Raw genomic sequence first — 13410 nt, forward strand, 5'->3', positions numbered from 1 at the left:
ATGGTTATCAAAATATTTTTTTTTTACTTAAATCTCAACATTTTTATATATTTATATTTATATATAGTACATCAAAAATATACATTGAACCATCAGAGGGTGGAGTGGGGGAACAACGTACTGGCCCAAGTCCCTACATTTGTGTTGGGTTTTCCTTTCACTTTTTTTGTTTTTTTAAGGATCAAACATGGTTACGCATCACTCCTTTTTTTTTAAAGAAGAAAAATTTACATTTTGGGGTAGGGTGGGGGCACACACACTACTGAGAGCTATGGCCTAGGAGCCCTACCTACTACCTGGAGTACATTATATGCTATGTTCAAAGGCATTAATGCTTTGGATACAAAGGAAAAAAGGGGCGACAGAAGAAAGCGTCCACATTGTTTTCCTAAAGCAGCCTCTTGCTATATTATTATTAGCAGAAGGAATGGCTTCAACGGGGTTAAAGTGCCGAGTGTTTCGAAACACCAGCGCCGGAGTGGGCAGCGGAGGGCAGCTGCCTTTAGGCTGAGAGTCTAGTCAGAAGGTCTTATGGCTTTACGCGAAATATTAAGGTAGCGAAAGAAGCTGCAGGCAGCACAGCTGGGATTCGAAGTGCGCCCAGCGCTTGGCATGTAACTCCCTACATTTCCCCAGACCTACCATTGTGAGCAGGGCAGCGAAGAGAGAAGGCGTGAGAAACAAACCACGGGGCATGGGCAGGAAGATTTCCAAAAGGGAGGAAAGGAAGCACAGCCATAGGGATAACCAGTTGGCAAGCCTAGGTATGGCTACTCAGAAAGAGAGGCACAGCAATTGAGTTGTTATAGGACAATTCTGAACCATGAGGATGGGAAGCATGTTGATGAACCTAGAACCACACATAATGAAGATGAACCTAGAACCACACAGAATGGAGATGAACCTGGAACCACATAGACTGAAGATGAACCTAGAACACTTTTTCAGGGAGAGAAAGGGAAGGAAGTGGTTTAATGAGCAGAGATCTCTTGCTCGCTACTATTACAGCTCCAATGCCCTATTTTGCAAATGCTGACCGCTTGGTGAGATGTGTGTTGCTAGGTGTACGTTTCTCCAGCCATTTTTGGAATGTAGCTTTACAAACAGCCCAGTATGGGCAATGCAGATTTTTCTAGCTTGTAAATAAACAGCCCATTATCAGGAATGCAAACATTTCACCTATTGGTAATTTGCATGCTCTCTATCTGCCCGATAAGGAATTGCTTGAAACTCAAAAAGTTTTCATACTCCTTTGCCAACCTAGGGATGTCTTCACACCTTGTGAGTCAGTGTGTGGAGAGAGAGACAGTGGGAAGCTAACGCCAACTGTGGCTCCCTAGTGTGTATACACACTGTTTAAAATATGTGTGTCACATGTCCACATTGTTTTTCAAAAATATAGGTACCTGCAATGTATTTTCTGTTGTGCACATTACAGACGCAAAGAGTGAAGCAGCCCTAGGTTGGCCCAGTAAAGTATTTTAACCTACTTTGTATCTCCAGAAAGGGAAGCACAGTGATACACCATTGTAAAACCTGGAACGGAAAGCACAGTGATAGGCCAGATATCAGGAGGACTGAGAATAATACAGGGAAAGAGACATGAGCGATGGGCGTTATCTTTGGAGTGCCTCGACTTAGAAAGAAAAGCAGAGGGGAGCCCAGTGGACAAGCTAGTGGGTTGTTGAAATTAGGAAGGGTGGCATCAGCTAAAACTGAGAACCTTACAAAAAAGTAAACATTCAGGGGACTCTACAACAGAAGGGCATTGGTAACATCCAACAGAAATGGAAGAAGATGCAACAGGAAATAAAGAATGCTGGGCAGTAGCTGGGGGTTGTGTTTTCAATCCATTTTGAGAGTATCATGCTACAGAAACATAGTTTGTTAACACCATCCAAGTTTAGGTAGGAGAACCTCTCATTCTACACATGAGTTTCCTTCTCCTTAATCAAATCAGGCCCATTCTCTTTGTAAGTGCCATGGGGTGAAGGTGGCGTTCTTCCTTGGTGCCAAACTTTGGGAGCAGAGGGCTGGAATCTCATGACTTTGCTGTGGTTTTAACATTGCCTAAACAAAGCAAGAGTACAGGTCTGCCGCATGAACCAAAAATAACGGCAAATGGACGAAATAAAAACACATTTCTTATGGCAAACTCGCTGTGACTGCAGTTAAGGGGTAGGTGGGTACTATAAAAATAGTACCCACACCCATAAGTCTGTTTACAGAGTCTGCTGAATTGCTAGAGGGTTGGAGGCCAAGGGTACCTGTTCTCAGGGGTGATATTTTCATCACCAGCTCCAGCTCCCAGCATATCAGCTCCTCTCTAAACGTTTGCAAACTAGAAGTGCCCTGTCCAGTTTAGCACCAAAACAGACTCAATCCCCAAATGAGGTTAAAGTGTATACCTGTCATGGCTCTTCAAACTTTCTAGGGCTTGCAACAAGCCCTCCCAGTCCTGAATGTAGTAGTTCTCCCTGCTTTCTCGCAGAATCTGCTAGCCCTCTTATCACCAAACCTGTCCTTTCTCTGCCTTCTAACGGAGGTGTGGTGGAATCTCTACAGGCCTAACTAGGTATAGCACAGGTTCCAATTTGGTTTGTGAGTCCGTTTTCCCCAAACTGTGCCCTCCCGCCTCACACCTGACTTCATTAGAGATGTCGGCACTCCTAATGAGTGAGATTTCCCTGGGAAATGAATGAAGCAAAGGGGAAAGCAGAGGTCAAGTGGGAAACTGCTCAGATCCTTGTTTTCTAGGCAGTGGACAAGTGGAAGTGTGGACAAGGCCTGATCTGGAGGTTGGAGTGTGTGCCTTGGTGAAGTCACGGGCACTAGCCAATTGGCATAATTCAAAGTGTGCTTGCAGAACTATCCCCCCCTCACACACACACAACTTGGCACTGGAGAGAAAGACTTGCACTTGTCTTGAACACAGTGAAGATGCTTACAGATTGGCCCCTGCCCTCTACCAAAATTATATCTGTCCTCATCCCCAGGACTCAGCTACACTGGCAAAGAAAAAAATGTTTTATATATGTTGTTTATGCATTCTAACACTGTGACACCAGATGACCGTTTTGGCCAACATGATTTCTCATACAAAGTTTGTAATGCGCTTAACTGAAACATTTATTTGATGCATCTAGATCCAGCCTAAGTCTCTCTTGAAACTGGAGAGTCCTCTCTCAAAATGCCACCGAAGTGGGGAGCAAATCAGAGTTACTTGCTACTTCTTGCCAGATGGCAGGCTGCCGGCTGAGCTTCATCTACTGGCTTGGGAAATGGCAAAAGCCACACAAATGGAGAGAAATGTCATTTTGTGTGCATTCTCTGAAGCATAAAGGAACCCGTGAGACCTACACCCTGAGACTTTAAATATGCTTGTTATAGCAACCGTAACTCCTTTTGGAGTACGGCGAACCTGTCCTGATTCCTTGAACGAACCTATTTTACACTTTTGATGTTATCTGCCATAAATGGAAATGGGTTTTAGTGCCCCCTGGGACAGGAAGCTACATTTCAAAGCTGCAACAAGGAGACCACTGCAGCAAGGAAACTATGGTGTTGTGTGTGTGTGTGTGTGTGTGTGTGTGTGTGTGTGTGTGTGTGCATGTGTGCTATGGGCTCCCTTCTTGTCATACAGTAGAAACAAGAACAGCACAGGAACCAGGAACAGGCAAAGAAACCCAAGAAGAACTGAGCCACTCCATTAGTATTTTTGCATAGATTAGAATGGCTCGTTGCTTCATTATGGCCAGCAACCTTGCTGTTTTTATTCCAGTAGGGTCCATAATTATCCTTGCAGGACAGCTGCTGGGTATATGTTTGCATTCAGGAGTGCCCTCAAGTTATTGGGTTTAGAAGACTAAAGTCTGTTGACAGCTCTCTTAAACACAGTAGATACAGTGCTTTTCAACCAGTGTGCTGTGGCACCCTGGGGTGCCTTGAATGATGGTCAGGGGTGCCGCGGGCTACACTAGCCTCTGTCCTTCCCTCCCTCCTCTGATGCCTTCTCACATCTCTGCCTCCCAAAGGCTTGCACATCTATTTACTGCAGCAGCCCTGGCTATAAGCTCCCCAGGTGAATGGTGCCTCTGGGGCTGGCCAGGGGGTGCTCCTTGGGCCCCTGTGGGGCAGCACTTCTCTTTGAGGTGGGGGGGCAGTTCAGAGACCAGGGGCGACAGCTGTGGCTGCCCAGAGGACTCTCAAGGAGAGGGGAGCAGAGAAGAGGCTGAGGGAACATTCAATGGTATTTGAAAAGGGGCAAAGGGCTGCCGGCTCTGCAGGCAAGGGGTGGCATAACTAGGCTCCTGAGCCCCCACAGGGGTGCTGCAGAAAGAATTTAGTTGTTCAAGGGAGCTGTGGACCCAAAAAGGTTGAAAACCTCTGCAGCAGAATATCACCACCCGAGGCGGCAAAGAAATGCCACTGCTTTGCAGAACCTTGTACAGACAACTCTTCGGAATCCCAGCAGAAGCCAGGCCAGATTCCTTTGGGAAGTTCGTAACCTGGACACGAAGCCCAGGGTCATCTGCACTTGCTGTTTGCCCTCATTGTTTGGCACCCCCCAGCCTTTAGAATCTGTGGTGCCCCAAGCAAAAAAGAGACTTCTCAAAAGTGTAGCCAGGAGAACCACCCAACACATGATGGAGCGGGGCCACTGCTTAAGTGGTGGCAGAGAACATGCCTGGTGAGTACAACGTCCCAAGTTGAGTTTCTGCCACCTCCAATTGGAGGAGCTCAAGCGGCAGGGCTGGAAAAGACCACTGCGTGACAGCTTGAAGAACTGAGACAGGAATGGGCTACACAAGGAGGTGGCATTCAGAGAGGGAAGCAGCTGTGGGGCTCTACCACTTGGCTGAGAAGGGCACAGGATGGAGTGGCAAGGTAGGCTTAGACTTGGACACGGAAGAAGGGACCAGGTGGGTAGGACTCCTGGAACCCTCTCTTGATGCACCTGTCAGTTTGTGGCAGAAGTACCACTTTGGTCTGCTGATGCTCCAAGCCCTAAGACAACCAAAGGGGAGGAAGTGGCTATTAGGTTTTAGGGCACTCTTTCAATACACTATTGTCTGGCAAATTTAATAATAACTTCTGATAGTGTGAATGTCCTTGCATTTCAGTTCACCCAGGGGTAATGTCAACTTGGTAAACTGGTCGTTTGTATTTTCCTGCCCGGTGGCGGGGCATTTTACCAATTCACCTCCTGCTTCCGTTGTTGGGCGCAGAAGTGTGGTAGCTGGTAAGCAACCAAAAGGGAATCATTCCCCAGCCATGTGATTTCAGTGTAATGTGTGCAAGCAGCCATTGATGCTGGAGGGATCTCCTGTTATTTTCCTTCCAGCATGCAGTCTGCTTCCCTTACTAAAGGAACAGAGAGCTTTGTGCATTGAAGGTACTTGCTTCCAGCCTGTGGCATGGATTGTGCAGGCTGACAGCAGACTCATCCACATTTCACTTGTCCTTGAAAACTTTTTTTCCCATTTGCCCCGCTGCTTTCCCCAGGAAAACCCGCTCTAACACTGAATTGCAAATTTGCAATCTGCGGAAAAACCCAACTGATGTTTGCTCCGATTCAGCAGTAAAGAGCAGGGGAAAGCAGAAGGATGATCCCATCCTATCTTGCAGCATAGGAGAAAGGACAGTAGTTTACAATTATTTCTAGTCTTTTGATTCTAGGAACTCAGCAGTTGATGTTTAGAGTGAACCTGAAGTATCCAGGGATCTGACTTCAGCTCACAGTGTTTTCTAGGAAAAAGCTGCAAGATCTGTGATAGATGCAAAAACGTTACATCGGAACTGGTTCTTGGTAAGCTGTTCCCAAGAGCAGCCTTTTACCTTCTGAACTCTTCAACCAAAAGCCGAAATCTGGGTATCCACCACCACACAGACACCACCAGCAAGATCTATTGAAAATGCTCCCTGACGTTCCTATTTCACACAAACCTCCTTCCCCAACCAGTAGTGTCCAACTGAACCCTACTTTGGGGGATGATCCATACTGCACAGACATGAATATGTAAAACATTAAAGAGGAGTCTAACATCTCTAAACACTCATGGACATGTGATGGGACATTCATGACTTCCTGGTGTACGTTCACTATGTGTTTAAAGAACATAACCTTCCCTTCACATGCTGCAACTCTCATGACACCAGACACTGTTGCATGTGTGAAAAAACACAAGTGCCATGTAAAGTATGAGTGGTCCTAATAGCTGAGAACTCCTGGCTCTTGGATACTCCTTTTCCAAAACACATCTAAATCCTATTCACTTTCCAAAGCTGTGGATAAAAATACTGTTTCAAAAAACGAAAAACACCAAAGTTCTGGCTCATTTTGCACCTACAACCTATGCAATACTCCTTCACATTCTCTCTGTCTCTCTTTTAAACACACACATGAACCCAAGCAGGAACCAAAATCTGGGCTTTTTTTTTCAGTTCCTAATCTGAAAACCATTTGGTCATTTTGAAAACTTTAAAAAAAAATATTTTTGCCACCTGACTTTAAACATTAAGGCTTGAGATGGTGGGGAGGGTTTAATCTGTAGTGTGCGTGTGTGTGTGTGACTAATTTTGTTCGTATGAGAAATACTCCTTTTGTGCATACCCTTCTTCTCCCTCTAATGTCTCTACTCAACAAACTAGCTCAGTCCCTTCAGTAGTACAGGGGTATTCTAGCACCTCTCATTAAAGGGAGACATACTAACATTCACCTACATGCCAGAGTCTTAGGACCAAGCAGACATGGCGTTAAGGTTCTGCGACAGGAACTCCTTATGTCTTCTTTATTTTGAAAAAGCAGCCGGGGGGGGGGGGGGGAGGAGGAAGTGATCTCGATCAGGGCTACGGCATGCAGGGAAAGCCCCCCCCCCATCTAAACCTGGCCTCCCCCCACATTTGCTTGTTGAAAATGTGAGTAGTTCCAATCCCACATCACATCTTCTTTGGACCTCAGTTATTCACCACCCAGCAAACCCCTGACACTGAATCTCACATGGCTCCTGGATGGCAGTAACCCTGTGTAAAATGGAACCTCCAGATGTCCAGATTTCTAATGAACCAAATGTTCTTGACAAGCTTCACCTGCTCACCTGGATAAGGTGGGTTGTGCTCCTAGGTAGATCATCCAATGCCTGAAAACCTGGCGCATGGCAGGCCTGCCTGAAACTAAGAGGGAGGACAACACAGGCAGATAGAGGGGAATACTCCTTTCCCCCAATGTGTAATCGAAACAATGACATAGGCGGAAATGGAGATGAAAAGATTGGCGCTTAGAGCAGTGGAAGGTTTCTGATTTGCCTCTGCTCAGAGTACAGCCTGATTAAGATGCCCTCCTTCCCTGTACTGCTTCTCCCCTGATCTTCCCCACATTGGTTAACTAAATGAACCCAAAAAACCGTGCCAAAGTTCTCTAGTAGGGGGCAAAGACGATAGGGCCTGTAGCCGCTCGCACAGGGCCTGGGGGGGTTCGGAAAAGCGCTGGTCCAAAGATGGGAGCTTGGAAGAGGGTAGCGGCAGCTGGTCGGAGCGTTAGCGGGCTGGGGAGAGCACACATGGTGGCTGGGGTGAGGGGGCCCGGCAGGAACCGTGCAGCCAAGGTCTTCGTAAGGTGCTTCTGCAAAGCCAGTTTGGACTGTGGGAGGGAGAGAAGGAGGGCGGGGGCAGAGACACACAGAAAGAGAAAGAGAGAGACACACACCACGTGAATCTACAAGCTGCAAAAGGAGAGAGGGACACAGTGGACCACGACTTTAAATCTCTAGCAGTTAACTTAAGTCGGGCCCTACTAGGCCCCAAGCCCAGAATCTATTTTGAAAGCCTTGGCTCAGCTCTGGAAGGTGTGAAATAGCAGTAAAGGCAAACAATGCTCCTGAGCATGCACAGAGGGCACTTCTGCCATACTGAGCAGTAAGGCCAACCCGAACCACATCCGAGATTGTGGACTTGGCTTCCAGGGTCATGCTGTACCTTCCGAAGCAAACTCAAGCCCCGGCACCGTTCTTTATAGATGTTAAGTATTTAAAAACCTTAGTAAAACACTGAGAATGTCCCCAAAATCCTGTTGTTGCCTTGGACCATGGATTCAGCTTACAGTTTACAGTTAGCAGCCCACCCACCACACCTAATAACACTTGATCCCCTCCCAAAAAGAATGTATTCAAAAAGATGTGGATAAAATCGGCCTTCCTACGGTTTCATTTGTGATTTCAAAAGCTGACTGCTCAGCTTTTTTAAAAAGCTGGTGCTCTACGGCTGAAATAGTGCCTTCCTCCCATGTTATGCCATTACTTTTCTCTAACTTCCCAGCGACAACAATGCCTGAAGTTGTGCTGCAGACTGTTCAGCACCTAGACCAAGAAGGGGGACCAGGATCCCCAGAGAAAACCCATAGCTCCAGCTGCTCTTTAAAGGTATTTTCCAATAAGCCGCGCAGTTGGTCAGCACCTCGAGTGACAAGTACCTTCAGAATACTCACTGCCAGGGCCGTATTCTTCTGCAGCTTGCTGTATGGGCTGTATTTGGGCTTTGCTGGCTTCCCTGCCAGTCTGTCCTTATGCCGCCTGCTGTTCATGTGCTGTGGGTGGAGACATCAGACGTTAAACATTAAAAACTTCCCGAAACAGGGCTGCCTTCAGGTGTCTTCTAAAAGTCAGATCAAAGGGACGCGGGTGGCGCTGTGGATTAAACCACTGAGCCTAGGACTTGCCGATCAGAAGATAGGCGGTTCGAATCCCTGTGACGGGGTGAGCTCCCGTTGCTTGGTCCCTGCTCCTGCCAACCTAGCAATTCAAAAGCACAAAAGTGCAAGTAGATAAATAGGTACCGCTCCGGCGGAAAGGTAAACGGCATTTCTGTGCGCTGCTCTGGTTTGCCAGAAGCGGCTTAGTCATGCTGGCCACATGACCCAGAAGTTGTACGCCGGCTCCCTCGGCTAATAAAGCGAGATGAGTGCCACAACCCCAGAGTCGGCCACAACTGGACCTAATGGTCAGGAGTCCCTTTACCTTTACCTAAAAGTCAGATCGTTTTTTTATTTCCTTGACATCTGATGGGAGGGCATTCCACAGGACGGGTACAGGTTAAGTTTTCTAATAAATTGTGGAGACCTTTTTTAATTAGGTGATTGCAATGTACATAATTTAGAATAAAAGGAGGCAAATTCTGTGCAGATGTTTTATGAGAGAATGTTTTAGTGCCATCACTTTTTTTAATACAGTCGTACCTTGGAAGTCGAACGGAATCCGTTCCAGAAGTCCGTTCAACTTCCAAAATGTTCAGAAACCAAAGCCCCATCAGACATTCGGGTTCCAAAAATAGTTCGCAAACCAGAACAGTCACTTCCGGGTTTGCGGTGTTCGGGAGTCAAAATGTTCGAGAACTAAGCTGTTCAAAAACCAAGGTACGACCGTACTGTGTACCCTTGACTTAGATTTTTTCTTCTTTTTACTAACTTCTTTATGGAATAGTTCTAGTTGTTATGTAACCTAAGCTTGCCTTCAGGGATATGTCTGTGAACCTGAATGAATCTGTGAGTAAGCTACTTTTATATTAACATTAAACAGATTCTTGTGTTTATTCTTTTAAAGAGGGATTAGAAGGGATTTTACCAGGAAGGAATCTTTAACAGTAAGACTCAGATGAGTCAGCAACAAGCTGATCGCTGCGTAATTTGAAAAGGGGGATGTTTGGAACTCGGCTAGAATATAGAACTTGCTAGCACAATTTAGGAAGGATATGATTAAATAATATATCCTCTCCTGCCTCCTTAATCATCCCCACAAAAACTGATTTTTAAAATATATTTTCTTCATTCCATTTAATCATATAAGCCCCATTTTTGGAAGAGTTGTAGTAGTTTGAGGGTATTTTTGCCTATCTTTTAAAAAGCTCCTCCAGGTGGCACCCTTGCTCAACTCCTTGTACATTAAGGTTGAAGTCACCCCCTAGTATGGCTTCTCCTTCAGCAAATTTATTGAATTTACAACCATACATTCTGAACAAAAGTCAAGTTGTTTCTAGTTTGATGCAAATATAGAACAGGGTTTTTTTTTTACAAAAAAATATTATTATTACCATTCATTGTCCCTTTAATAAATATGCATCCACTATTCTTGTCTTTCAGTATCAACTGGGTTTTAAAGTTTATTCCTTTGTCAAAAATGATTGCTACTCTCTGTCCTTTACTTGAACCTGATGCTATCACTTGGTGAGGGGACCAATTTCCTCATTCAATTTGTTTTTCAGTGGAAACTCCACAATACAAATTTTGGGGGAAATCTGTAAATAAGAAAGAGAGTGCAGGGGGATCACCTCTCTCAAAAATTTTGAGGAACACCCATCTCCCCCCAAAAAAATATTCACCTAGAGTATTTCTTATTCACTTTTTATTCAACTGAAGTTGAAAAAAGCTCTCAAATATGGTGGAAATCCTTTTAAATTTCAGAATTACAGTAGCTAAATATGTCCAGGTTAAAGATTCTGCTTCCAACAGCTCCAACTCTAGAATTTTAGGGGGAAACCCAGCCTGGAAACTTCACTGAAAAATCTCAGAAGGTTTGTAGAAATGTTTGTCTATTGTAGCTAAAACCAAGAGTTATGTGGCAAATGGAAAACTAACGTGTTTACTTCCACTGTGGGTTTTCAGGAGCAACATAACATCCAAGGAGGTTCAAAGCGCTTCTTTCCCATTTCAGATCACAAAATGCAGCATTATTGCCCTAACTCTGAAGTACATTTGTTTTCTTTCAGTGAAGTCATGAAATGTGAATGGCTGAGTTAATGTTTACATGATCCCCGCCTGGCTGGGATCACTTTAGGAAGGAGAAGAAACCCTAAAATAAGGCCAGCAAAGCAGCCACAGAGGGGAAATAGCAATAGCCGTGCACAGCTCTGAATCAGCAAGTTTCAACTGTGGATTTTTTTCCGGAAATATTTTGGCCTCAGGAATATCGGTCTCACGACCCACGTCATAACAGTACAGCCAATCAGAGCAGCTGAAGGAGAAACTCTCTTTCTGCCCGGACCATTCTGCTTACCTGACTGAGCTGCGTTTCTGAGTTGACAAAGATCTCGCACACCTGGCATTGGAAGGCTTTGTTTTGGATGCTGAGGCTGCCTTTGCTGCCAATCCGCTTGGGCTTGTGCCCTACTCGAGAGTGGATCTTGCCCCTGCCTCGCCTTGGCAGAACGGCTTGGCCTTCCAGCATTGACTTGTGCTTTGCTCCTGGGGGAGGGGGAAAAAGAGAGAGCGCATGAGTTCAAGGAGAAGCAGCGACCACTCCTTGGGTCTTGGAAATGTGAGGAGTTTCAGGATAAGAGGCATGTATGGGGTCAAAGGATACCAAAATGAAGGCAGCTGCTGCCACACTGGAAATACTAGCCCTTAAGAAGTGCTACCTTAGGCAGTCTCCCCGAGTGACGTCGTAATTCTCATCTAGCAGCGGCTACAAGCTGAACAAAACAAAGACTCTGGGATTTAGCCTTGTCGAGAGTCTTCGCAAAGGAGAGTGTTGGACAGAAAAGGAGAACATCCAGCCTGCAGGCCAAATAAGACCTGGCAGGGGTCCTCATTTGGCCCCAAAGGCCATTCCCCCCCCCCCAAGCCATGCCCACCTGACCCACATCGGATGTCAAACATGATGTCAAGTATCGCGGGAGGTAAAGACCAAGAACAATCAGGAACCCTAACAAGAACTCTCCCATTGTTCCTTGGCTGGTGAGGCTTGTACTCAATGACTTTTAAACTTGCTACCAAGTGCAAGGCCCAATCTGGAACTTTGGAATACAGTGGTACCTCTGGCTACGTACTTAATTCGTTCCAGAGGTCCGTTCTTAATCAGAAACTGTTCTTAACCTGAAGCACCACTTTAGCTAATGGGGTCTCCCACTGCTGCCACCGCCACACGATTTCTGTTCTCATCTTGAAGCAAAGTTCTTAACCCGAGGTACTATTTCTGGGTTAGCAGAGTCTGTAACCTGAAGCGTCTGTAATCTGAAGCGTATGTAACCCGAGGTACCACTGTATAGCTGATTCTTGCAAAAGTGAGGGCTGAAGTCACAGCTGGTCAGCCTCCCTGAGTTCTTTTGCAGGTGTGGTTTAACTCCAAACCACATCTGCAGAGGAATGTTCTTCCTTTTCATCCTGGCTTTAACTCAAGCTGTGCTGCAAAGGAAAAAGGGAGCCAGTTGACCTCAGGTGACTGTCAAGTGGGCAGCCCCACCTACCTGTCAATGTAGCCACCTGAGGGTGGGGGAGCCCAGGATCTGGCCTGTCAGTGGGATTCTACCCCTCACCCCTGATGTAGGGCATTATTGTAGTTTTCTCAGCATGTGTGTGTGTTAGTGAAAACTACAAAGGATTTTTGAGCTCCTTCCCTTGCTCCAAGCCTATTTCTAAATTTGTAGCCCTGGCTTTTTTCTTTTTTCAAAAAAAGCAGTAGGCTGTGCCATATATTCCAAGGACAGCTGTCCTTATCTGCCATGAGTCAAGGGTATATGGTTTAGTGCCAGCTTTTATGAACATAGGAATAGTTCTATGCATTGCTTTCTGTTAAATTCAAAACTGAAGTGTCCCCTACCCATTATTTCTTTAAAACAAACACTATGGTGTATGTTTAGATGTTCTTTTTGTGCTGTATATTATATATGTTAATCTTATTAAGCCTGAATCACACTGATATTTCAAATACGCTCCAGGGATCACAAACTGCATTATCTTCCCTTGTGCTGAAGTTGAACAGGAAAGCAAAGACAAATCCCAAATGAATTCATATTTTTTTGTTTTGTTTATTTCTAGCTACTCTGATTATTTCAATTCCTTGTCCTGTTTGAAAGTGTAAGGCATCAAAAATGACAGCCTGAAAAATTAAGGGTGAGAGCAATGCTGGATGCCCTTTGTTATCTCACCAAGAGAAAGTTCTGCATAGAATTTAAAAGCAACTTTTCTTTGGATCAACTAAGGAGTCACAAAGAAGCAAGCAAGCTTCCCGAGTTCATAAAAATCCTTCATCAGGAGAGACGGGGGCGGGGGGCGGGGGAGAGGAGGGAGAAATAGATGTTACTAAACATGACAAAAAGCCCAAGCCTGCAACGTGGAACAGTTTTAGATGGAATGGAGGAGATGCTAAAAGAAACCTACATTATGTAAGGCTTGCAGCAAGATCTCAGGTGGCACGGTAGGGTACAGGAAGAGAGACACAAAGCTGCTCTCTCTCTGATTTGAAATATAGGTTATGTACACACCAGCGGCTTAAAAGGCAGTAAAGTTGCTTTTCCCCCCTACTGTGTTTCAAGTTGCATTTTTATGCGGCTGTACACATCAGAGGAGCTGTCATTTGTACATGCACAACAGAAGCCCAAAATGTACACACTTCATTCAGCTTAACTGAAAGCTTGCTTTTTCCA

General features: G+C 45.4%; 1 protein-coding gene across 10 annotated transcripts in view; it reads right to left on the reverse strand.

The window, feature by feature from the left end:
- Positions 1–4: 4 nt before the first annotated feature.
- ZNF385C (zinc finger protein 385C) overlaps positions 5–13410 on the reverse strand; it is a 160172-nt gene continuing 146766 nt past the window's right edge. For 9 of the 10 annotated variants that reach the window (XM_081837916.1, XM_081837915.1, XM_081837917.1 and 6 more), the window contains 3 exons: positions 11043–11230; positions 8468–8581; positions 5–7639 (listed from right to left, as the gene is read on the reverse strand). In XM_081837916.1, coding sequence (XP_081694042.1) covers positions 7418–7639; positions 8468–8581; positions 11043–11230 — 524 coding nt within the window. In that variant the 3' untranslated portion in view covers positions 5–7417. The remainder of the gene's footprint in view (positions 7640–8467; positions 8582–11042; positions 11231–13410) is intronic. The other variant, XM_081837912.1, reaches the window with a different exon arrangement.

This window comes from Podarcis erhardii (assembly GCF_964252035.2).
Source record: "Podarcis erhardii genome assembly, chromosome: 13".
Classification (NCBI taxonomy): domain Eukaryota; kingdom Metazoa; phylum Chordata; class Lepidosauria; order Squamata; family Lacertidae; genus Podarcis; species Podarcis erhardii.